The 26,437-nt window shown below is 46.5% G+C and overlaps 1 protein-coding gene across 1 annotated transcript in view; it reads left to right on the top strand.

Moving 5' to 3' along the window:
* LOC135906577 (uncharacterized) overlaps positions 1-14,443 on the top strand; it is a 121,183-nt gene extending 106,740 nt beyond the window's left edge. The window contains exon 4 of the mRNA XM_065438033.1: positions 14,060-14,443. Within this exon, the coding sequence (XP_065294105.1) occupies positions 14,060-14,224 (165 nt within the window). The 3' untranslated portion in view covers positions 14,225-14,443. The remainder of the gene's footprint in view (positions 1-14,059) is intronic.
* The last annotated feature ends 11,994 nt before the right edge of the window (positions 14,444-26,437 follow it).

Raw genomic sequence — 26,437 nt, 5'->3', positions numbered from 1 at the left:
GCCGCGAGGGCGCCCTATCTTGAAAGCGTTCTGCGACGCGATTAAAGTGCGCGCCTGCACGGGCCTTATCTTCAAATCGATTTGCGATGTTTGGAAAGTGCGCGTAGTACCGGTAGCTTCGTATGCACTGTGCTTTCGACGTTTTGTTCACGTCGAAGCGAGAGATGCATGAAGGCGAATTCAATCGCTGCTTCTGCCGCAGTTCCTCGCTCCAGCATATTGAAAGCGAGTTTCCGCGCTCATCGAGTGAGAAGTGCTCATGTTTACTTGTGTGTGCGTGACACAGTGCTTTGAATTTAGCTAAAACACGTTGGAGGGTTAGTTGGTTTGAATCGATGATACAATATGTAAGCACGACTTAACGAGGACGTAGGAAAAAACAGAGAGGCAGAGGCAGGGTTGTCTCCGTGTCTCTTTCTTTCTACTTCCTCGTTCTGTCACGCTTACACGTAATGTCATAGTTAATTTTGCTATTAAGTGAATATTTACAGGCCTATACGACAGATGTGAATACCATCCTTAGTTCGTATAGCTATATACTAATTGGCTATCCCCATCGTTACATCGCATCTTGGGCGAAACTGCGGCTTTTGTTTTTTACTTCTAGTGTTATCTTCTAACATTCTAACTACCGTTCCTGCTTGCGAGGCGGGGCGATAGGAGCGGCCAGGAGTATTTGAAGTTCATTTTCTTCCCGTGAAGCTTCTTTCCAGCTGTGAACAGCGCGCTCCTCTCTCATACCTGTGCGCTATCTGCGTTATGTTCCGCACAGGCTGTAGGCGCTTATTCCTACACGTTAGGTTGATTTGTCGGCTCCTCTTTCTCTGGTGGTTCCCCTATTCATATGTGGCGTATGTACGAGGACATCTGCTTTTTATTGCGATATGAATTATACGGACGTTCCAGAAGCAGTTGCCCCGCTGTTATCATCAGCGTCTGCATCGCTGCGATGTTCCGTATGAAGTCCAAGTGCGAAACATCGTCATCGCGCGCCGTATGGCATAAGTTCGAGTTAAAGCGTGCGAAGGTGAGCAGATCACACTGACTATCTCGAGCGGGCAAATCGTCGTCCTCTCCCATCGCGTGCAAAGCTCCGGGAAAGGGGGGGGGGGGGGGGGGTAGGTCACTCTGGCACGGCGACACGGGCCCAATATTAAGGTGGTCTGCGATGGGGACAAAGTACGCCGAGTGCTGAAAGCTAGGTGTGCGCTTTCTTCTCTCCGCTTAGTTGGCGTTGAAGCGAGAGGCAGCACGTAGTTCAATTCGCTCGCCGCTGCTGCCGTGCTTCTCACTCAGGCGTTTTAACAGCGAGTGTGTTGGTATTGCGGCGGAGGACAGATCAGATTTAATCAGTAAGGGAACACCACCACCCCTGCGACCAACCCTGTCAATTCTGAAGGCGTTGAACACGTCATTGGACAAACGTTCTTGCGTGTCTATATCAGTAGTAAGCCATGACTCTGTAAATATTGCAATGTCGGCAGAACTGTCATCAATAACGGCTTCTATTCGGTCTTTTTTAGGAAGATAGCTTCGTACGTTTCCCAGAAGGAATGAAATACTGTCGTATGCTGGGTCTTTAGCCTGGTGTGAATGTGACCATGTAGTGTGGCAGGATAACAGCGAGCGAGTTTGCGGTGAACGCTACGACTTTAGTTCTCTAACGGCATCAGTCAGATAGTCGTAAATGAATAATTTTTTGTTCATTGCTAGCTTGTCAAAACGAATTTTAAAGGAAGTGGACCAAGCCTCTTGCACATGTGCAAAAAGTTTATGGCGGGCTATTGTGACACGTGCCGAGTAATCTTCGCGAACTGCAAAGGGTGTATCCTTCAGCTTTGATGTTGCAGAAAGAATTGAACTTTTATCCTTAAATCTTGCAAACATTGCAAATTATCGGACGGTCCTTTCCAACCTGGTAACGTCCTAGTCTATGCGCCTTTTCAATATCGCTGCTGTTAATCGTAATGGCTAGCCTATCACCACGAAATGAGACAACATGCGACTCTGATCGCGTCCAGCTCTCCCCATTCTCATCCGGAATTCAAAAATATAGCAGATTTGACCGGCGCTGATGGTTTTCTGAGTCGTCGCACTTTCCGGCTAAGGCATGTACTTCAGCAGTAAGTTTGGCAATTTCAGCATTTGGGGAGGAGACTGACTCTGGAGAGGCGTAACGGTTATTTTCAGCAAGTTTTTCAAAGGCATCAGCACGACTTGAAAGACTGTTCACGAAGTGCTCGATATTGCATTGGGCAGCCCCGATCATGGAGGCGGGATTGATAGACTGGCGGCGTTGACCGGGAACAAGGTGGCTCCAGGTTGTCAGATGAAAGCATCAGTAATGGCGGGAATCAGCGGCCACGTAGCAGCCTCTGTCCTTGTTCCGTTGAAAAATTGGCCAGAAACTGTGAAGCGGCGATATGCTGTGCCCTCGATGTTGCAAGGTAGGCGGGAAGGCTTCGAAAGACCAACACAAGGTAGGCCTGTGTCAAGAAAGGGACAGTCATGACAGGTGTCTGCGCGGTAGCGTGCCCCGACTGGCAGCGGAACGGAGGCGGGTTTAATAGACCAGCGGCGTTGACCGCGCACAAGGTGGCTTCAGGTTGCCAGATGAGAGCATCAGTAATGGCGGGAATCAGCGGCCACGTAGCAGCCTCTGTCCTTGTTCCGTTGAAAAATTGGCCAGAGACTGTGAAGCGGCGATATGCTGTGCCCTCGATGCTTGCAAGGTAGGCGGGAAGGCTTCGAAAGACCAACACAAGGTAGGCCTGCGTCAAGAAAGGGACAGTCATGACAGGTGTCTGCGCGGTAGCGTGCCCCGACTGGCAGCGGAACAGAGGCGGGTTTAATAGACCAGCGGCGTTGACCGCGCACAAGGTGGCTTCAGGTTGCCAGATGAGAGCATCAGTAATGCCGGGAATCAGCGGCCACGTAGCAGCCTCTGTCCTTGTTCCGTTGAAAAATGGGCCAGAAACTGTGAAGCGGCGGTATGCTGTGCCCTCGATGCTTGCAAGGAAGGCGGGAAGGCTTCGAAAGACCAACACAAGGTAGGCCTGTGTCAAGAAAGGGACAGTAATGACAGGTCTCTGCGCGGTAGCGTGCGGATTATGTAAGTACATTATGAGTACTTAGCCTTTCTAATTCATACTTATTTCCTACATCTCCTTAGCGAGGCTTGTTTGATTATAATGTAATCTTGAATTCATTGTATCTCTGGTACAGTGCTTTCTATGAAGGTTTAGTAATGATAAGTGTGTTTCGTCTTCATTGCTGAAGGTTGACTGGAGCCAAGTCAAGCTGCAGTGTAGCAGCTCTTTCCCCGGCCACCTTTTTCGCCTTGTAAAGTTGCGAAATAAAGTTGCTTTGATTGATCGATTGATTTTTGTTAAACTTATAAGAGGTACAAACTGAAGGTCGTACTGACCTACGCCCCTACATCATGTCCTGGTGACCAAGAAGTCGAAAGCTTCTATCAAGACTTGGAATCGTTGATGAGTTAAGTCAGAACAAAATACACTATACTGATTGGCGACTTCAATGCCAGGGTAGACAAGAAGCACACTGGAAACAAGTCAGTGGCATGGGTTTTAGGAATAAACCTATGGCATAGGTTTTAGAAATAGCAGGGGAGAGTTATTAGTAGAGATTGCAGAACGGAATAATATGCGGATAATGAATACCTTCTTCCGCAAGCGGGATAGCCGAAAGTGGACGTGGAGCAGCCCGAATGACGAGACGAAATGAAATAGACTTTATACTCTGCGCTAACCCTGGCATCATACAAGATGTGGACGTGCTCGGCAAGGTGTGCTGCAGTGACCACAGGGTGGTAAGAACTAGAATTAGCCTAGACTTGAGGAGGGAACGGAAGAAACTGGTACATAAAAAGCCCATCAATGAGTTAGCGGTAAGAGGGAAAATAGAGGAATTGCGCACCAAACTAAAGAACAGGCATTCAGCTTTAACTCAGGAAGAGGACCTTGGTGTTGAAGCAATGAACGACAATCTTATGGGCACCATTAAAGAGTGTGGAATAGAAGTCAGTAATAATTTCATTAGATAGGATACCAGTAAGCTCAGGAGCCGAAATATCCGATTAAGAAACGCCAATGTATCAACGTCTTTAGCCCTACAGCAAGAATAGAACTGGCGGAACAGTCGAACTTATCAACAAGCGTAAGGCAGCTGACATAAGGAAGTATAACATGGATAGAATTGAGCATGCTCTCAGGACCGCAACAAGCCTAAAAGCAGTGAAAAAGAAACTAGGATAGGCAAGAATCAGATGCATGCGTTAGGATACAAAGCTGGCAATACCGTTACTAATATGCATGAGATGATGAGATGAGGAATATGAAGTGGCTGAGGAGTTCTATAGATATTTACACAGTACCAGTTGCACCCACGGCAATAATGGAAAAGATAATACTCTAGAGAAATGCTTAATCCCACTAGTAATGCCAGAAGAAGTAAGGAAAGCCTTCCGAGCTATGCAAAGGGGGAAGGCAGCTGGGGAGGACCACGTAACAGCAGATTTGCTGAGGGATGGTGGGCAGATTGTTCTAGAAAAACTGTCCACCCTGTATACGCAGTGCCTCATAACCTCGAGCGTACCGGAATCTTGGAAGAACTCTAATGTAATCATAACCCTTAAGAAAGGGGACACCAAAGATTTGAAAAATTATAGACGAATCAGCTTAGTGTCCGTTGCCTACAAAGTATTTACTAAGGTAATCGTAAATAGAATCAGGAACACCTTAGACTTAAACCTTAAACCAAAGGACCAGGCAGGATTCCGTAAAGGCTGCTCAACAATAGGCCATGTTCACACTATCAATCAGGTGATAGAGAAATGTGCGGAAGATAACCAACCCTAATACATAGCTTTCATTGATTACGAGAAAGCGTTTGATTCTGTCGAAACCTCAGCAGTCATGGAAGCATTACGGCATCAGGGTGTAGACGAGCTGTATGTTAAAGTACTGAAAGATATCCATAGCGGCTCCACAGCCACTGTAGTCCTGCATAAAGGAAGCAACAATATCCCAGTAAAGAAAGGCGTCAGGCAGGGAGATACGATATCTCCAATGCTATTCACAGCGTGTTTACAGGAGGTATTCAGAGACCTGGATTGGGAAGAATTAGGGATAAAAGTTAATGGAGAATACCTGAGTAACTTGCGATTCGCTGATGATATTGCCTTGCTTAGTAGCTCAGAGGACCAATTGCAATGCATGCTCACTGACCTGGAGAGGCAAAGCAGAAGAGTGGGTGTAAAAATTGATCTGCGGAAAACTAAAGTAATGCTTAACAGTCTCGGAAGAGGACAGCAATTTACAATAGGCAGCGAGGCACTGGAAGTCGTAAGGGAATACATCTACTTAGGGCAGGTAGTGACGGCGAATCCGGATCATGAGACGGAAATAATCAGAAGAATAAGAATGGACTGGGGTGCATTTGGCAGGCATTCTCAGATCATGAACAGCAGGTTGCCATTATCCCTCAAGAGGAAAGTATATAATAGCTGTGTCTTACCAGTACTCACCTACGGGGCAGAAACCTGAAGGCTTACGATAAGGGTTCTACTCAAATTGAGGACGACGCAACGAGCTATGGAAAGAAGAATGATAGGTGTAACGTTAAGGGATAAGAAAAGAGCAGATTGGGTGAGGGAACAAACGCAAGTTAATGACATCTTAGTTGAAATCAAGAAAAAGAAATGGGCATGGGCAGGACATGTAATGAGGAGGGAAGATAACCGATGGTCATTAAGGGTTACGGAATAGATTCCAAGGGAAGGCAAGCGTAGCAGAGGGGGGCAGGAAGTTAGATGGGCGGATGAGATTAAGAAGTTTGCAGGCACGGCATGGCCACAATTAGTACATGACCGGGGTTGTTGGAGAAGTATGGGAGAGGCCTTTGCCCTGCAGCGGGCGTAACCAGGCTGATGATGATGATGATGATGATGATGATGATGATGATGATGATGATGATGATGATGATCGGTCTCTTTCTCTGGAGGACGCTCGCATTTGGCGACGCTTTCAAGGAAACAATTGTACATCACCACATTGGATCTACTTAACACAGACGAGGGACTATAACGACGCCCTCTGCAAAATTTGTAAGCAAAAAGGTACGCTAGACCATATAATATGGGAGTGTGCTGGCTCCCCAGGGGCCAAGGAAAACATTTACAGTAGAGAAACCTGGGAGGCCTTGCTCCAGAACGAGGCTGAAGACGACCAGCGTCGAGCAATCCGCCTGGCCGTTGAGGCCGGGAAGGCTCACCGTCCTCAACGCGCGGGGACTGCTTCGTCCCCCCCCCCTACCTACGTGTAGGTTAAGAGGCGGGCACCCCAGCTCGGTGGAACAATAAAGTTTTCAATCAATCAATCAATATCAAGGACAGCAACAACCTGACGCACTAGCATGTTGCGGCACAAATGCATTGGGTATGCGCAGCCGTTGAATGATCGCCTTTCACGTTAAAGCTTCAGAATGCTGCGTCATGAATGTGCTGGCTATGAGCCGCTTTTCAATGTCCCTCTCGCCAACCTATGTCACTGAGCATGTGCCACTGAATGTGCCCAAGCGAGGGAGTACTGCTTTGCGTTCGCGGGTACCGGCACGCCGACCTCGTGTCAGAGGCCATGCGTGGACTTCTCGGCAGGGCGACTAGATTCCGCAGCGTGCCCAGAAAGCACGTGGGTTTAAATTAGAAGTCGATCTTCAGCAACAGGTGGTTATTTTATTGGTTGAACGGAAACCAGGAAAAAGATCGATATGACCAGAACAGAGACAGGTGTTGGTAGCGGCACCAGGTAAACATTGCCACATGGTATGGCACAGCAAGGGGACTGAAGAAGAGGAGAACGAGGTTCATCTCAGCTTCGCACGTCGACGCTTACGTTTCGTGAAGTGCAAATGCCTGGATACTCATTCAGCGTGTATACTACAGCTGGGTATACGCGACAATTTGGTGGAGCTTGCTGGGTACACTCAACTTATGCAGGAGACCCCACTGAGCAGCACGAACCTCGCCCCCCAATTGGAGTTGACTCCAGTTCACCGCACAAGCCGGCGCATCCGAGGCCTCGCGCCAGAATATGGACACCTCCAAGAAAAGTGATGACTGCGACCACTATGACTTTTGCGGAAAGGGTGACACCAACTTACCTAACGCCGCTGAAGCCCCAAGTACCGACGGCTTTTCATGGCGACACATTTGAAAACGTGGAAGACTGGCTGGCGGAGTTTGAGCGCGTGGCTGCGTTTAACGAGTGGGACAACAACGCCAAACTTAGGAACGTCTACTTCAGCCTCCAGCATGGTGCTCGCACGTGGTTTATGAACTGCGAAAGTGCCCTGTCATCCTGGCCTGAGTTCCAGTGCAAGCTATTGGAGACTTACTCCAGCCCCGATCGCCGAGAAAAAGCGGAGCAAGCCCTTCAGTCACGCGTTCAAAAGCTCAACGAGAACATCACGATGTACGCGGAGGACATAACGTGTCTCGTTCAGGGTGCCGATCCGAGCATGTCGGAAGTGAAGAAGGTGCGTCATCTGATGAGAGGCGTAAAGGAACAGCTCCTTGGCGGCCTTGTTCGGAATACGCCCAAGACTGTCGCGGAGTTCCTCACCGAAGCCACCGCGATGAAGAAGACCCTTCAGCAACGGTCTAACATGTACAACCGACAAGTAAATGCCGCCTGCACTCCAGATACGCCGGTAGGCTTCGGGTGCGACGTCGCCTTGCTTTGCGAGCTGATTGGCTCAGTGGTTCGCGACGAGCTGCAGAAGCACCACGGTACGTCGCCGCCTACACTCAGCTCCCTCGCCAGCATCGTACACAACGAAGTACAGCAGGCACTGCAGGCATCTCTTTCCAGCAGTGAAGCACCACCTCTGCCGAGCGAGTTCCGGCGCAAGACTTACGCAGAAACATTACTGAGCCCCGCCCAAGCTTTCGCACCTACTTATGTTGCGCCGCCAGTCGCGTTGCAATCGGCGCAAGCCGCTCTGACAACTCCGCTACCGTACTTCGACGACCGCCGAACACCCGCGAGGAAATCAGAGGTTTGGCGAATACCCGATCGACGACTGCTGTGCTACCACTGCGGCGAAGTTGTTCATGTGTATTGGGAGTGCCCCTACCAACGGCTAGGACTGAGGGGTTTTTCTATCGATTCGCCTCGACTAAGGTTTGACCAAAGGCCTCCCGACATCGCAGAATTCCTCGAACAGCAGCGCAGGCCGGACACATCGCAGCGGCAGTCACGCTCCCTGTCCCCGCGGCGATATTTCCCTGCTCGTCATACCACCTCGACGACGCAAGGGAGATCACCAAGTCCACGCCGAAAAAACTGACGTCAGCGACCTTCCGAGGCGAGGCCGCTGATACTCGACGCGCTGAAGACCTCGTACCATGCCGACCACAGAACAACGAAAACACGATGATGCCAGAACCAGTTCCCGCGAACAAGATTTCACTGGATATACCTGGGTTGATCGACGGCAAAACAGTGAGTGCACTTATAAATACCGGCGCCGATTACTCTATTCTTAGTGGAAAACTGGCGAGCATTCTCAAAAAAGTTCCGTTGCCCTGGAATGGGGCACCGGTTCGTACGACAGGTGGCCACGTCGTACGAACCACACCACTTGGCTTATGCGCGGCCAGAGTAGAAATTCGCGGTGCTGCTTTTCTCGCCACTTGTCTGGTTCTACGTGAGTGTTCCTGCGATTTAATTCTTGTTATGGGCTTTCTCCGAGAATATGGCTCCATTATTGACCTCCGTGAGCACTGCACCACTTTCTCGACACAAAGGGCAACACAGACCGACGCCATTGGACACGGATCCGCACTTCGCGTTCCGGACGACAGCATCACAATACCGCCGCGGGCGAGTGTTGTGGTTCCGGTCAAGTCCGACGAGCTACAAGACGGTGAAGCCATTGTAGAAGGCAACATTTCTGTGTTGCTGACCCAAGGTGTTTGTGTAGCGTGAAGCCTTGTGGAATTTCGTGATAGCCAGACAGGGGTCCTCATTACCAACTTTACCTTTGAGCACCGGCACATTTTTCGTGGCACTCCCCTCGCCTACGCCGAACCACCAACAGACATCGTTGAGTGCTTTGCTTGTGAAATGGACACAGACGACGGTTCGGTCAGAGACATCGATGTAAACTCCGAGCTTATGGACGACCAAAAGAACGCACTGCAGGAACTCTTGAACGAATTCCACGCGTGCTTTGCTCGGTCTGATAAGGTGGGCCATACGTCAATAACGAAGCACCGAATAACGACATCCGCCGACGCACGCCCCATCAAACAACAGCCCTAACGTGTCTCGTCGAGAGAACGTGAGGCAATTCAAGCGCAAGTCAAGGAGATGCTGGATGATGGCGTCATTCAGCCTTCGCACAGTCCGTGGTCCTCCTTGGTCGTTCTGGTCAGGAAAAAAGACGGAACGCTTCGTTTCTGTGTTCATTATCGACGCCTCAACGATGTTACCAAGAAGGGAATCTACCCACTACCACGTATCGATGACTCTTTAGACAGGTTGCCGCGAGCTAAGTATTTTTTGCCTCTCGATCTAAAGAGCGGTTACTGGCAAATTGAGGTAGATGAACGAGACCGTGAAAAAACTGCTTTCGTCACTCCAGGTGGCGATTACGAATTCAGAGTAGTTCCTTTCGGTCTCTGTTTGGCACCAGCAACTTTCCAGCGAATGATGGACACCGTTCTTGCTGGTTTGAAGTGGCAAAGCTGCCTCATTTACATCGATCACATGGTTGTTTTTTCGGCGGCATTTGACGACCGCCTGAAACAACTGCGGCAAGTTCTTGAAGCCATCCGATCGGCTATCCTCACCCTTAAGCCTCAGAAGTGTCATTTCGGCTACAAGGAGCTGATGTTTCTGGGACACGTGGTCAATGCGGAAGGCATTAGCCCCGATCCCGCGAAAACTGCCGCTGTAGCAACGTTTCCAACACCGACCGACAAGAAAGGTGTCCTACGTTTCCTGGGCCTTTGCGCATACTACCGTCGATTTATCGAAAAGTTTTCGAAGGTTGCGGAGCCGCTGACTCGCCGCACGGGGAACGATGTATCGTCCGTCTGGGCCTCTGAGCAAGAGACTGCTTTCACCGAGCTTCGACAGCGTCTGGTGTCAGCAACAGTGTTGGCCCACTTTGACGAGGAGGCGGACACGGAAGTTCACACAGACGCCAGCAACGTTGGTCTCATTGCGGCGCTTGTACGTACGCAAGAAGGTATTGAAAGAGTGATCGCCTACGCAAGCCGCACACTATCGCTTGCAGAGACCAACTACACCACCACGGATAAAGAGTGTCTGGCCGTCGTATAGGTGCTGGCCAACTTTCGTCCTTACCTCTACAGCCGCCCATTCAAAGTTGTAACCGATCATCATTCGTTATGCTGGATTGCAAATCTGCGGGACCCTTCTGGACGACTGGCACGGTGGAGTCTACGTTTGCAGGAGTACGACGTGACCATAGTGTACAAGTCGGGCCGCGTACAGGAAGACGCTGACGCACTCGCGCGCGCCCCTATTGACATCACCGACCACGACATTGAGGATGACGGCTATTTTCTTGGGGCCGTAAGCGTTACTGATTTGTCCACATGGCAGCGCGCAGACGACGCATTACGGCCTATATTCGAACACCTGGAAGGACGAAACCCATCAATACCCTGGCATATCACCCAAGGATTGTCTTTTTGTTTACGACATGGCGTCTTGTATAAGAAAAACTTCGCAGCCACCAACAAGACCTATCTTTTGGTCGTTCCAGCAGACCTCCGTGCCGAAGTTTTGTTCGCCTGTGATGACGGGCCTCCGTCTGGCCATTTGGGTTTTGCGCGAACGCTTGACAGAGTGCACAAATCATACTACTGGCTGAAACTTGCCGAGTGTGTCAAGTGGTACGTCCAAGCCTGCCGTGAATGCCAGTGATGAAATCGGCCAGCTGTGAAGCCTGCGGGATTGCTGAATCCAATTGACCAACCTAGCAAACCTTTTGACCAGGTTGGCATGGATTTTCTGGGCCCGTTTCCACTGTCATCTTCTGGCAACAGGTGGATAATCGTCGCCACAGAATATTTAACGTGGCATGCTGAGACAATGATGTTACATTCTTCTTAAGGCTCGTGAATGTTTCGGATATCCTGTCCTACGCATTCTGTACTTCTCCTTCATTCAGAGCCACATATCGTATTGTATTGACTCATGGGGAAACACCTTTCAAACTTACCTTGAGCCAGTATTCAATCTGCAAAAACGCGCATTAAGAATTATTACCTCATCTAAGTGTACACAATCCAGTATGTACTTGTACAGCTCATTGCATGTGTTGCCAGTGCAGGCATTGTATGAATTGAAAATTGCTGAGGTAATTCATAGTATTATCGAAAACAATAATCCACTTCCAATTACCTTGTTTAAAATCCCTTTACGAAATACAAGAGCTGCAAGTAATCAGTGTTTTAATTTGCCCCCATGTCAAAATCAGTACGGGAAAAGGCTCGTGGAATTTAACGGCGTACTTATTTGGAATTCTTTGCCAATACATATAAAAGAAGCCCGTAACTTTAGGTCTGCTGTGAGAAAATACTTTTTTGAAAATTACTGTCGATAAAAGGAACCTACTTTAAATTTAGATTCCTGTCTAAGTTGTACATATCAATTGCTCGAGTTGTGAATGTCATTGTCATTGTTAAGTATTATGTCTGTTTTGTTGCTCGCGCGCGTTGAGGATAAAAGAACGCTGAGTTATATTTATATTCGTGTCTGAGTTATCTATGTTTATATTATTATTATGTAATTTGTCTGCTGCTTTTGTGTGCTCGCGTGTTGCGTTTTATAGCCTAAGTTCACTATGGACCCGAGACTAGCCAATGGCTATGGGTCCAGTAAGGCTTTCGTATTTTGTAAAATATGATGTAAATAAAGAATGAATGAATGAATGAATGGCGCTGCCTCGAGGCACAGCTTCCGAGGTTGCCCCGTTTTTCATACAGAGCATCGTCCTACGCCATGGCGTGCCATCACACGTCATTACAGTCCGAGGTAAAGCCTTTACAGCACAGCTGATTGAAGACGTTCTTGAACTCAGCTGCATGATCCATCGAAGGGCAACTGCCTATCATCCGCAGACAAACGGCTTGAGCGAATGACTGAACAAAACGATCGCTGTCGGTGTACGTAGACGTACAGCACAAGACGTCGGACGAGATACTCCCTTACGTAACGTTCGCCTACAATGCTGCTACGCAAGAAACAACACGCTTCACGCCGTTTTACCTCGTTTACGGCCGTGAAGTGCAGACTATGTTAGAAGCAATGCTGCCGTGCGACAACATCGATCATCTCAGCCTCGCCCCAAGACGCCGTACTTTTCGTGCAACGCGCAAGACGAAGCCCGTCAGCTTGCCCGAGTGCACATAAAGACACAACAGAACATCGATGCACGCCGTTATAATCTCCGCCATCGACAAGTCGAGTTCCAACCAAGTTTTGGTCCTGACTTCCGGGCGCCAAAAAGACTATCTGAGAAGCTTGTCAGTCGCTACTTCGAACCTCACCGAGGTTTGCAGCGAATTATTGACGTGAATTACGAAGTCCTTCCTGAAGGAAGCCAGCCTCACCGACGTCGACAACCGCAATCTCAGATTGTGCACGTTGCGCGGCTGAAGCCTTACTATATCCCCTAATATTCGACGTTTTCAGCCACATAGATTAGTTTTTATTGTTACTCGTCCCTCATTGCCTTGTGACTATATCGCACACCACAGAGATTGTGACTACAGCCTATGTGTTCGCCCTAGCCATCTCGGCGCTCTCACGTCAAGCCCAGTACGTTTTTTTTTCGTTTTTTTTTTATGTCACATGGTATGGCACAGCAAGGGGACTGAAGAAGAGGAGAACAAGGTTCGTCTCGGCATCGCGCGTCGACGCTTACGTTTCCTGAAGTTCAAACGCCTGGATACTCATTCGGCGTGTATACTACAGCTGGGTATATATAGAAGTTTGGAGGAGAAGAAAGAATACTTGGAAGGCGTGTAAAAAAAGTATGCAGTGAAAACACGCGTAAATTAAATTACGGGATTTTACCAGCCAAAACCACTTTCTGATTATGAGGCGCCCCGTAGTGGGGGACTCCGGAAATTTGAACCACCTGGGGTTCCTTAACGTGCACCTAAATCTAAGTACAGGGGTGTTTTTGCGTTTCGCCCCCATCAAAATGTGACCGCCATGGCCGGGATTCGATCCCGTGGTCTCGTGCTTAGCAGCCCAACACGATAGCCATTAAGCAACCACAGCCGGTAAAAACACGCATAGCACAACTGGATAACTGAAGCAGCCTCGGTGATTTTAGGTCGTAGCCCGCTTTAAAAATTATGCCAATAAATCGTCAGCAGCAGCAGCACGAGAGAGGAGCACACTTGCCGCAGGGACGCGTTTTTCGGCGTTCGCGAGCACCGGAGTTCTATGCATTTCGGTAGCCACGTGGTAGTGGCTGTGCTGGATGGAACGTAGTTTCCTAGGGGAAGCGCGAAAGAGAAGTGCTGCTGCCGTACGCGCATCATATATAGCTCGTTTTGATGGTGGCAATATGTTGCGTCAATATGTATTTTGTCGTATGGCATTACCGTCAACCGTCGTCATGAGATGGGTTCTACTGCATTTTCTTTAGGAGCTTATTGGCTACCCGCGAAAAACTCATTGCAGCAATAAAAATTAGACGTATGCAATTGGCATATACAGGATGCTGTAAGTGAGGTAATTGTGTTTTCGAAGCAAGCTTCCTGTCCTTTCCATTTTGTAATGTATCTCATTGCCTGTAGTGTAAATAGTGTCGAAATTGCAGTCAGATGTTAAAACAAACGCATGCTGTTTTTCACGTTTCGACGCTGATAGATTTGTGTGCGTCAATGAAAAAATTGAGTGGTTCTCTGTCTGCGTGTATTTTTTGGTTCGTGGGATGTGCACCTTGTTTGTTGCGGCTATTTTCTCGTGTTTCGACTTCGCAGTGCAAGTACAACACCGACTGCTGCCACCGGCTCGTCTGCCTCCAGGCGACCATGACCTGCGAGCCGCGCGGGCCACACGCGCGCCGCGCGCGGCTCTCCCGAACGAGGCCCGCGACGAAGCCGGGAGGAGCCAGGGCGGCGCCCATGCGAACCACGGCCATGTAGCCGGGCCGCCGAGATTGCCAGCAGTCATGTCTCCACTGCGATACTCGAAAAGACTATTTAAAATGCACCTACAAATGGTACGCAAACCAGACAATGCTATTCATTAAACGCCATGTCGCCAACAACAAGTCGGAAAATTGCCAGCCACAAAACAGAATGCTCTTGATTATGCATACCGTGATACTTCTGAACAAAAATAAAGCAATGTTTCCTCCGTGATTTCTATTCCTTCTGTAACGAGTTCGACAGCCCTATACATAAAATTAGTCAGGTATGACAAGCGAAGGCTGCTAGAAGTGAATTCGTTTTGAATAAAAGATTTAGTCAAAAAAGTCGCGATTTTTCTCCGAAGGAGAAGCATACACTGCGATACCAAATTAGTACACAGTTATACAAAATAAAGATAGTAGCTTTGTCGGCCGTATGAACATTTTAAACATGCGCTTGCTAACTGAATTACTCCCCACTCCATGGCCGCGGATACTCGCTGGCAAAACGCTGGCGTGAGTAAGCGCGGTGGCGAGCGAAATGCGGCTGTCCATCGCTGCAACGTAAACAGCGGCGAGAAAGCAGCACGCTCCAAGCTGTGAGTCGTCTTCGTGAAGCATAAAAATAGCAAGAACTACAAATATTTTTGAATTCCGCTTGCTGCATTCTTACTTCCTCTCAGAAAAATTTAGGTAGTTTGTACTTGCCTGTTTGGACTTACGTGGCAACACAATGAGCTGCGCACTCGTGCTAAAGGTGGCTAGGCTGCACCTCGCAGCCTCTAGAATCTGTGATGGAGTACGTTTACCTAGTTCAATTGACCACAGGGAACCCTGATCATGGCAAGAAAATTCATAGAAAAATAAAAATCAGTTGGATCGCATACGGCAGACATTGTGAGCTTTTGACTGGAAGCTTACCATTATCACTGAAAAGGAAAGTGCACAATCAGTGCAATTTAGCAGTGCTGACTTATGGGGCAGGAACTTGGAGACTGACAAAGAAGCTTGAGAACAAGTCACAGAAAGAGAGCGGTTTGGATAGGAGATCAAACGGGTATAGACGATATTCTAAATGGCATCAAGAGAAAAAAAATGGAGCTGCGAACCTCGTGTAATGCACCGGTTAGATAACCGGTGTAACAATACCGTTACATAATGGGTACCAAGAGATGGAAAATGCAGTAGAGAACGGCAGAAGAATAGGTGGAGCGATGAAATTAGGAAATTCGCGGGCACTAGTTAGAGTCGGTTCGCGCAGGACAGGGGTAATTGAAGATCGCAAAGAGGCCTTCTTCCTGCAGTGGACATAAAGCAGGCTGTTCATAATGATGATGATGATGATGATGAAGACCTCACAGCCGCACGAACTACATGAAGCAGCCACTCCCGTACCAATTGCCTTCACTTTTACATACATGCTAAGATTAAAATAGTGAGGTTACAGCTTTTACCTGGGCACAAATGTGGATGCATTCTGTTAACACGTATTAGCCATATTTTATTTTATTTGTGTTCAAGTAAACGAAAACACCTTGTTGTTTTACTTAGAACGTGTGTGCGCATATGTTCTTTGTTCTTCTCGCAGTAATGCGAAGCTTGTAAACACTACTCTGCGATCTCTACTTTATATTTCATATTTCAATTTGTTATATATATAATTATATCTACACGCATGGCCATTATTTTTTAACTTCTATGTGGTCAGGAAGACGAAACATCGTGTTCTTTCATCTCGAAGGTGCGTACGTGTTACATCTTTGCATGTGTTTGCAGGGTTATGAAGATGTTGCGCACCGCTCTCAAATTCTTGTCTCGTATTTTTTGAATTTAGTCTAACTAGTGCTTATATTGTGACTATTGTATCTCTTTATGTTGTGTGAGTTTTAGCAGCTTTATGTACAATTTATATAGCGAAAAGCTGTTCCGCTGCATTATAGGGCCTTCACACAAACTCAAGCTATCTTGTATAGTTTTTCGCTTGGACGAGCCCCCAACTGTTGTTGGGAAATAAAGCTATTTTATTTAACTCAGTAACACTCTAGTCATAGGCAACTTCAATGCAGAAGTAAGGAAAGCAATCCGCATCTATGGAACGATTCTAGGAACGCTAGAGGCGTGGTGTACGTTGGTAGAATGCGCAGAAAGAAATAAGCTCCGATTAAGAAATACCTTCTTCAAGAAGCGTAGCAACAGGAAGCCGGCCTGGAAAAGCCCTAATGGAGAAACAGGAAATGAGATAGACTTCATATTCCTTGCCGATCCCAGCATAGTGAAGAATGCAGAAGTGCTAAGAAGGATAAAGTAAACGTCGTAGGTAGTATAGATGAAAGTACCCAATTTATAGTTGATGTTGACGATACTAGCTTGTTTTTTAGGATCATATTGATTGGAAATTCAAACTAGAGCAAATAGCGTGCTCGCGAACTTGCATACCTGGAGTTTGAACAATACGCTAACTATATATACGTCAAAAACAAAAGCAGTTTATATGGAGCTAAAACCAGGAAAGTCAACTTTGATTTAGCGCTTTTTCTTGGTACATCAAAAATGGAGGTGGCTGCTGTTTGGAAATGTCTTGGTGTACACTTTAATAAAAACATGTCTTGGGATTCGCAGTCTCATTCTGTTTTTTCCAGCCTTTCTCGCACGGTTGGTATATTATCAAGCACGCGTTTTCTTGTGCCTGATAATTAAAACTGTTGTTGTATAATTCCCTTTTCCTTTCAAAACTGTGCTATTGCTAGCTTGTCAGGGGTACCACCACAGTTTCCAACATTCTGAGGCTCTCTAGATTACAGAAAAGGGCTGTCCGTTTGATTACAAAGTTATTCATGCTGCCTTCACTTTCGCTCCCCCACCAAGCGACATGCACGTAAAGACAATTTGTTTATATGAAAAAGATAACTATCAGGATATAAATACTGAATTAAACGTATTCTTTGCTACCTTTACAGATGAATTTATCAACTATTCCCTTCATGATAACTGGCTGTTGTTTAAAAACAAACTATGTGAACTAAAGAAACTATTTATTCCCAGGATAACCATTTGATCCAATCGACAAAAACCATGGTTTACGACATCCTTAAAAGACTAGAGAATAAAAAAACGCCTTTATCGCCACGCTAAAGTAAAGCAAGCTCAGTTGCGTGGGAGAAATATTACGCTGCCGAAGCTGCGTACTTAACCGGAATTCGCGATGCCAAGCGAACCTTTTTTTACTATGACCTGCCAAACATTTTACTTACTAATCCAAGAAAATTCTGGCAGGTGATAAACCCCAAAGAAGCGCGTATCAATAATCCTACCAACGGGCTAGGTGAATCAGTGACAGATTTAACCTGCGCTAATATGTTCAACAGCGCGTTTTCTTCCGTCTTCACTAATGAAATGGACACACTTGCAACCCCGCCAACCACAAATATACAATGCAACATCTCAGCCAACAAATTCACAGTACGTGGGCTTTTATCTGTGATAGAAACTATTAAGTTGTCGTCATCATCTGGCATCGATGACATCAACTCTAAACTACTAAAAAGCATGAAACACAACACTACAGAGTTTCTATATTTATTATTTTCATGGTCGTTTTCCACAGGCACCATGCCAGACGAGTGGAAGATGGGGAAGGTTACTCCAGCCTACAAATTGGGCAACGAAAATCCTTTCCTAAATTACCACCCCATCTCATTGACAAGTGTTCCCTGCACGATCATGGAGCATGTAATCTACTCTCATATTATAAACTTTCTAGACGCTAACAACTTCTTTCACCCTTCACAGCACGGGTTTCACAGGGGCCGTTCTTGCGAGACCCTGCTTGCACTATTTCTTCATGACGTTCATGCCATAACATACAAACAGACGCCATATTTTTGGTTTACGCGAAAGCGTTTGACAAAATCACTCATCAACGCCTATTACTAAAACTTTCTCGTTGGCATTTGCATCCTGATATCCTAAAATGACTTGAGCAATTTTATCTAACCACTCACAGCATGTCTCATTTAATAACCACGCTTCAAACATTACACTCGTCACATCAGGCGTACCACAGGGGTCCGACCTTGGCTCCCTTCTTTTCTTAATGTACATTAACGACTTACCCTTGCATGTGTCCTGCCATATCCGTATGTTTGCCGATGATTGCGTTATTTACCGCGCACTCAATACCATCACTGACCGATGGTATTGACAATACCATCACTTCAGTCCGTCCTTAACCGGGTACAAGAATGGTATGATGTTCGGCTGATGACACTCAACTCTAATAAATGCAAACTTGTCTCGTTTACCCGTCGACATCACCCTCTTCGCTTTTCTTATTGGATTAAAGACGTCACCATGGAATCAGTGGAATCCTTCAGGTACCACCTTGACTAATGATCTAACCTGGAATGCGCATGTTACTAATGTTATTTCATCGGCTAACAAGACATTGGGATTTCTATGACCTCTTCTTCGCCTCGCTCCATTGCATGCAAAACTGTTAGCCTGTTGACCATTGGTAAGAACGAAACTCCAAAACGCATCTGCCATCTGGGATCCGCATCAAGCATATCTCGCCAATGCCCTCGAGGCAGTTCAAAATCGCACCACCAGGTATATTCATCCCACATACTCTTACAACGTCAGCATATCATCTTTAAAAAAAGAATCTTCCTTATCGCTTCTATCCCTTGGTCACCGCATTACCAGCCTTTCCCTCTTTCACAGGATCTACTATCCGACGCTCAATCGACCACCATACATTGTTCCCCCAGCGCGCCGGTCGCGATTCATTGGCCATCCCCAGCAGGTAGCACAACCACATTCACGCACAAATGCATTTCCAGCCTCATTTTTCTACCGAGCATCTAAAGACTGGAATAGTCTTCTTCATCAAATTGCTGCCATCACCTGCTCTTGATAATTTGTTCAAGATGTAACAACTTCTTATTTACAGAATTGAATGCATTATAACAATTGTTTGTATATGTTGTATTCTCACCCCTTATGTAATACCCCTACTACGGGATCTTTAAGGAAATGAAATGAAATTGTCAATACTCCATATAACGGGCACACAGAGACCATCTGTAAAAACCTAAACGTAATACCTCTTGTCGACTTGTACCATTCTTTACTAATGACACATTACAAACAAGGCATTAAAACAAACAATCTCTGCTTGAAAGAACTTGGTAATTTGACTGAAAGAGTGTATGTTAATGACACGCGCGGAATCACTTTCTGGTTTACGCCACGAACTGGTACTAACTATGGCCAACAAATGATCGCATATACATTGCCTACTTTTTTTAAACAACCAGCATTGTTTTCTGTAATCCTGCTGCTGTTAAGTTTTGATTCTGTACTGCAAATTTTCACCAACTTTTGATAAATTTTGATCTCGCGTATAATTGTAATGTATTACCTTTTAATGTTAATTTCAACACTTTTAATTTTCAGCTGCATAGTTTTGGCATTATAAGCTGGTCGCATATGGACATTTCCTGTTGGCCCTGTGAAAGGGCAATTATCGCGTACAGATCCCGTCAAGCTTCAGGCTTTTAGTCTGTGCCCCCAGCATTTTGTACATGCTATAATGTACCATAACGCCGAAATAAAATGAATGAATGAATGAATGAATGAATGAATGAATGAATGAATGAATGAATGAATGAATGAATGAATGAATGAATGAATGAATGATACTTGGTTAGTGAGGTCAAGGATTTCTCTCAATATGAAGAGAGGAGTAAAATTGATCAAGAAGAAACAAGCCAACCAAAACGCAGCAAAGGTAAAAGCAGAAGCTGGTGCCAGCAAACAAATATGCAGCTTTAGAACAGAAAGACAAAGATGACATAGAGAAAATAACTGAAATCTTAACTACGCTGGTTTCAGACGCAGCAATTGAAGTGGGAGGTAAGGCACCAAGGTAACCAATAGGTAAGGTCTCCCAATTAAAGGAGCCGATAAAGAAACGTGAAAGCATTAAATTGTCCGAATAAAGAGATCATGTAGAATTTGCGGAATTTTTAGAAGTGATTAACAACCAGAAAGTAACGGATATTCGAAACTAGGGAGCAATAAAAAAGAACACAGCATGCAATCAATGAAAAGAAAACTTGACATGGAACAAGCGGAGATGTATACACTCAAACATAAGCAGAGTACTATCATCAGCGATGTAGAAGATATACTAAAAGCTGTGGAAGAATTCTATACTTACCGGTACAGTACCCAGAGCACCCAAGATACCTCCTTTCAAACTAGTAATGAACAGGTTACAGAGACTCCTTCTATAACAAGCGACGAAGTTAGAAGGGCTTTGCAAGACATGAAACGGAGAAAAGAGGCAGTAGAAGGTGGAATAACAAATCCCGGCCACGGCGGCCGCATTTCGATGGGGGCGAAATGCGCAAACACCCGTGTACTTAGATTTAGGTGCACGTTAAAGAACCCCAGGTGGTCGAAATTTCCGGAGTCCTCCACTACGGCGTGCCTCATAATCAGAAAGTAGTTTTGGCACGTAAAACGTAAAACCCATAATTTAATTTAATTTTAAGGTGGAATAACAGTCGATTTGATCGAAAATGGAGGAGGCATAATGCTTGAAAAAACTGGCGGCTCCTTATACGAACTGCCTATCGACTTCAAGGGTCCAAGAAAACTGGAATGCCAACATTATACTAATCCACAAGAAAGGAGACGTTAAAGAATTTAAAAATAAAGGCTACTTAGCTTGCTTTCAGTATTGTGCAAAATATTCACCAAAATAATTTCAAACACAATAAACGCAACACTTGACTTCAGTCAACCAAGAGAATAGTCTGGACTCAGGAAGGGATATTCTAAAATGAATCACATTCATGTCATCAATCTGGTAACCGAGAAATCTACAGTGCACAATAAGCACCTCTATATGGATTTCATAGATTATGAAAATGCATTTGATACAGTAGAGGTAGCAGCACTCGTAGAGGCATTGCAAAATCAAGGAGTACAGCAGGCATACGTGAATATCTTGCGAAATATCTACAAAAAATTCAACAGCTAGATTGGTTCTCGACAAGAAAAGTAGAAGACACTGTGTTTCTAATGCTACTCACTGCATGTTTGGAAGAATTATTCAAGCTATTCAACTGGGAAGGATTTGGAGTGAGGATCAACGGCGATTATCTCAACAACGTTCAGTTTGCATATTATATGGACCTGTTGAGCAACAGTGGGCACGAACTACAACAAATTATCGAGGGCCTTAACAGAGAATGTGCAAGAGTGGGGTTGAATATCATTATACAGCAGACAAAGGTAATGTTCAATAGCGTGCCGAGGGAACAAGATTTGAGGATCACCAGCGAGCCTCCAGAGTCTGTGAAGGAGTACGTTAATATGTCAATTACTCAGAGGGGACCCTGATCATGAGACGAAAATTTACAAAAGGATAAAAATTAATTGTAGTGAGTGTGAGTGAAAAACTTTATCAGCTCTAGATTCGCTGGTCTTCTGCGGTCTTCAGATGGAATCGTCCATCTTCTAACACAACGGTCGGTTGCCCTTAGTCCAGGGCTCCGCTGGATGCTGCTGCCAGTTGTGCTCGCCGAATCAGACCTTCTTGGTCGACCTGGCGATCGCTGGAGAGCACTCCCTCCCATTGTTCCGCACTCGGGTTTGGTATAACGGGTGCCGCGTCTATCTTCTGGCATGCCCACGTTATGTGATACAGCGTGGGTGTTTCGTGGCACCAGGGGCATTTGTCATTGTATTGTGTCGGATAAATTTTGCTGAGTACGTGTAGGTTCGGGTAAGAGCCCGTTTGTAGCTGCCTCCACGCGACAGAGTCCTCTCTGCTAAGGGAGCTGTGCGGTGGTGGATACCGCTTTCTGCAGCCCTTGTAGTAATTTAGTATCGCCGAATAGTCTTGGGGTACAGGTTCGGTCTCCTCGAGGTCGCCTACGTGGGATGCTCGGTAATAAGTGTGCCCTCGAGCTATCCTGTCCGCCTCTTGGTTCCCTGCGACTCCCGTGTGTCCCGGCGTCCATACTATTGTATGCCTAATTGGTTCTTCTTTTGTTTGTCGTTGTGTTATGTGGTCTCCGGAGCGGAGTATGCGGAGCGCTCCGTGCCATATTCTGCCGCGTAGGTAGTTGCGGCACGCTGTTTGCGAGTCTGTAAGGATTGTTAAAGACCGTTGAGAACGATATCCCTCCGCTGCCGCTAGAGCGACGGCCGCTTCTTCAGCCTCGATTATCGTACAGCCTTGTAGTGATGCGCTGGTGATCTCGCGTAGGTTCTAATCAATCACCGTTGCTACCGCGTTGCTGTTGCTCTGCCCCGCTGCTCTGGCGTATGTGGCTGCGTCCACATATACCGTCGTTTCTTGGGGTGCTAGTGTTTTTTGTAGGTATTCAGCCCTCGCTTCTCTGCGTGCTTTGTGCAGGTTGGGATCCATGTTCCGGGGTATGGGTGCTACTTTTAGAGTGTTGCGATACTCGTCCGGAATTGTTTCGGTCCTCTGGATCTCTTGCAGTTGATCGGCGCAGCCTAGTTTCTTCAGGAGCTCCCTGCCAGATGGGGTCTGCTGTAGTCTGCGTTGTTGGGAGACTAGTTGCGCCTCTTTCAATTGTAGTGCATACGACATGCATTGACAGTCCCTAACTGGGAGCTGAGCAATATCATTGAAAAGAAAGGTGTAAAATCACTGCAATCTACCGGCGCTAACCTATGGGGCAGAAATTTGGAGTTTGACAAAAAAGTTCACGAACAAGTTAAGGATCACGTAAAGAGCGACGGAACGAAAAATGTTAGAAGTAATGTTAAGGGACAGGAAGATAGTGGTGTGGATCACAGAGTAAAGGGGGATAGATGATATTCTTGTTGACAATAGGTTAAAAGATCACCGCCGAAGCATCCCACACAGACGGTTAACCAGCGGTGCTGAAACGTGCGGCCCGGGTGTTTATCACTGGGTTAATCCCGACGATTTATTAAACGACGGCTTGCTAGGCTGCCGGATCTGCGCTACGCAGTTGGTTCTTGCGCTCTGATGCACGAGCCTGTTCTTGTGCCCGGGCTGCAGCATCGGCACGGCGTAGACGAGCTCGTTCCCGGTTGTGCTCGCGGCGTTGTCGATCGGAAGCTGCCTGTTCCTAAGGAGCACGTATGACGCATGGCCTACCCATTTCGAAGCAGGAGAGAAACTGCTGCGCGTGCGCTCGGCTACGATGGAGAGCAGCGACCTCACTACTGGCACAGCTAATGCAAGACCACCTAGATAGCACAACGTCTTTCCAATCCGAACACTGACGTCATGTTGCCTGGCCCTACTGCCATAGAATCTAATGAGAATGCTTGAATGAATGCTAATGAAAATGAATTTCGGGCCAGGTAGCGTGACGTCACGGATACAAATAAACAAGCCCTGTGATATGTAGGTGGTGATGGCTAATGGTGAATCTCTCTTTCTCTATTTCTTTTGCGCATGTAGATAGGGTTGTGCCGTAGGAGTTCTCGGCGCACAGGTAAATGACAGATGGACGGACGGACTAATTAGCTAGCCATATACAGTTTCGCTGTAAAATAGAGCTGCGCAGACCATGTAATATGTAGGATGGATGGATGGATGTGTATTGTTTAGTGGCGCAAGGGCCAGGTGTGGCCAAAGAGCGCCATGACTGATAATGATGTGTTAAACGCTGATTCGTGAGTTACGATGGTGGGATGTGACATGGCTGTAAAGTGGCCTAAAATCATTCCGTATCATAAAAGCGTAAAACGATATATAATATAAAATTATGATAGTGATTCATATAGTTGTCTATGGATCTAGTACGCGTGATAAGTGATCGTGGAGCTAAAATGCAAGAATGTGGAAATATCACCTAAGCCTCCGGGAGGCCTTTGAGCCCAAAGGCTGGGAGGTAGGTGCTTTGTTTTAGTGCAGTTATCGCAGCAGAAACCTCAGTTAAGAGGCCGTGCTACGTATTTCCTGGTGATATGACATGAAAACTATGTGCATCTTTTAAAAGTGCGAACACGGATTGATATTTAAAGAGCGGTTCCATACCTATGATCATAAGAGGATGAAGGGGAATTTGTTGACGGTGTGGTAATGAAAAATGCTTTTTCCTATTAGCGTCTAATTCACTGCATTGCAGCAGGATGTGAATCACGGTAAGTGGCTCACCACATTTATCACACATGGGTGGATCGCCACCGGACAAGAGGTATGCGTGTGTGCTGTATGTGTGTCCTATCCTGAGCCTGCAAAGTGTTACTTCTGTGTGGCGGTTCCTTGATACCGGCGGCCAGTTGCCAAGATACGGCTTGATAACATGTAGTTTATTTTCTGTTTGTTTGTCCCACAAGCACTGCCAGAAAGCCCTTAGCTTTTTTCTTATTGAGGGCTTGAGGTCCATTACAGGGACAGTCGTGGAAGTGTTGGAAGCGTTGGCGTTGACGGATGTGGCTAGCTCGTCAGCCAACACGTTTCCCTCTATCTCTCGGTGCCCCGGCACCCAGCATACGACGATATGCTGTTTGGACTGATAGGTTGTGCATAATGCTGAGTAAAGAGATAGAATTACAGGGTTTTTATATTTGCGGACAGTTTTCAAAGCATTTACAACACTCAAAGAGTCTGTGTATATAACTGCCTTTGGGATATTAAATTCATTAATGTGTTTAACGGCAGCCAATATCGCGTAGGCCTCTGCTGTGAAAATACTTGTGTTAGGGTGCAGAACACCGGCATCTGAAAAGGATGGACCGACCGCTGCGTAAGATACGCCAAAATTACACTTCGATGAGTCTGTAAAGAATTCAGGAGAGGAGTATTTGTGCTGTAATTCGAGGAAGTACATTCGTATATGCGCGACAGGCGCGTGCTTTGTGACAGCTACGAAAGATGTATCACAGTCTATTGGTTGCCACTGCCACGGCGGGGGCCGTATAGCAGGGGACATAAGGTGGTATTCAAGCAGTGGAACCCTTGTTTCTTCAGCCATGTCTCTAACACGCATGGAGAAAGGCTGTGCCACTCTGGGCCGGTTGCGGAAAGTTGGCAACTGGACAAATCGTTTACGGTGTAATACGCGGGATGCTGACTGTTTCCGTTCACTCTAATACATGAAAGACGAATATGTTCTCTGCAGATGCAGTGACCACTCATCCGATTCAACGTACAGGCTTTCCACTGGGCCTGTTCTAAAGACGCCTGTGGACAGGCGAATTCCTAAGTGGTGGACGGGGTCAAGCATCTTTAGAGCAGTTGGAGTAGCCGACTGGTAAACTATGGCTCCATAGTCTAGTCGTGTGCGTATGAGGCTTTTGTACAAGTACAAGAGGCACTTTCTATCACTGCCCCAGGTTGTGCGTGAGAGCACCTTTAAGATATTCATTGTTTTCATGCACTTGTCTTTAAGATATTTTATGTGCTGTACAAAGGTTAGTTTCGCGTCTAAAATTATGCCTAAGAATTTATGTTCCCTGTGTACGGGCAAACGCTCACCATGCAACACAATTTCAGGATCAGGGTGCAGGCCTCTTTTTCTAGAGAAAATAACACAGGTGCTTTTTTGTGGGTTCAGTCTGAACCCGTTCACATCAGCCCATTTGGAGACCCTGTTAAGACAAAGCTGGATCTGTCGCTCACAGATTGCAAGAGAACTTGATTGAAAACCTATCTGCACATCGTCAACATACGTTGAATAGATGTTATGTGGTATGTGTAGACGAAGAGAATTCATTTTTACTATAAAGAGTGTGCAGCTGAGCACCCCGCCCTGCGGCACTCCAGTTTCCTGTACAAATTTCTGTGACAGAACAGTGCCCACTCGAACGCGGAATGTCCGATTTGACAGATAACTTTCGATAACATTGAACATATTTCCGTGTATACCTAACTGTGAGAGGTCTCTCGAAATCCCAAACCGCCCCGTTGTATCATAGGCTTTCTCCATATCTAAGAATACTGATAAGAAAAACTGCTTATGGACAAAAGCTTCACGGATACGTGCCTCGATACGTATGAGATGGTCAGTGGTGGATCGACCCTCCCGAAACCCGCACTGGTATGGGTCCAGCAATTTGATTCTAGAAAGTGTAGTAGGCGACAGTTAATCATTTTTTCGAATACTTTGCATGGGCAACTTGTTAATGCTATAGGCCTGTAACTCGATACAGAGGAAGGATCCTTTCCGTGTTTTAGGATTGGAATTACAATAGCCTCCTT

Source organism: Dermacentor albipictus, chromosome 5 (assembly GCF_038994185.2).
Source record: "Dermacentor albipictus isolate Rhodes 1998 colony chromosome 5, USDA_Dalb.pri_finalv2, whole genome shotgun sequence".
NCBI classification, from domain to species: domain Eukaryota; kingdom Metazoa; phylum Arthropoda; class Arachnida; order Ixodida; family Ixodidae; genus Dermacentor; species Dermacentor albipictus.
This window is presented reverse-complemented; position numbering and strand designations above follow the sequence as displayed.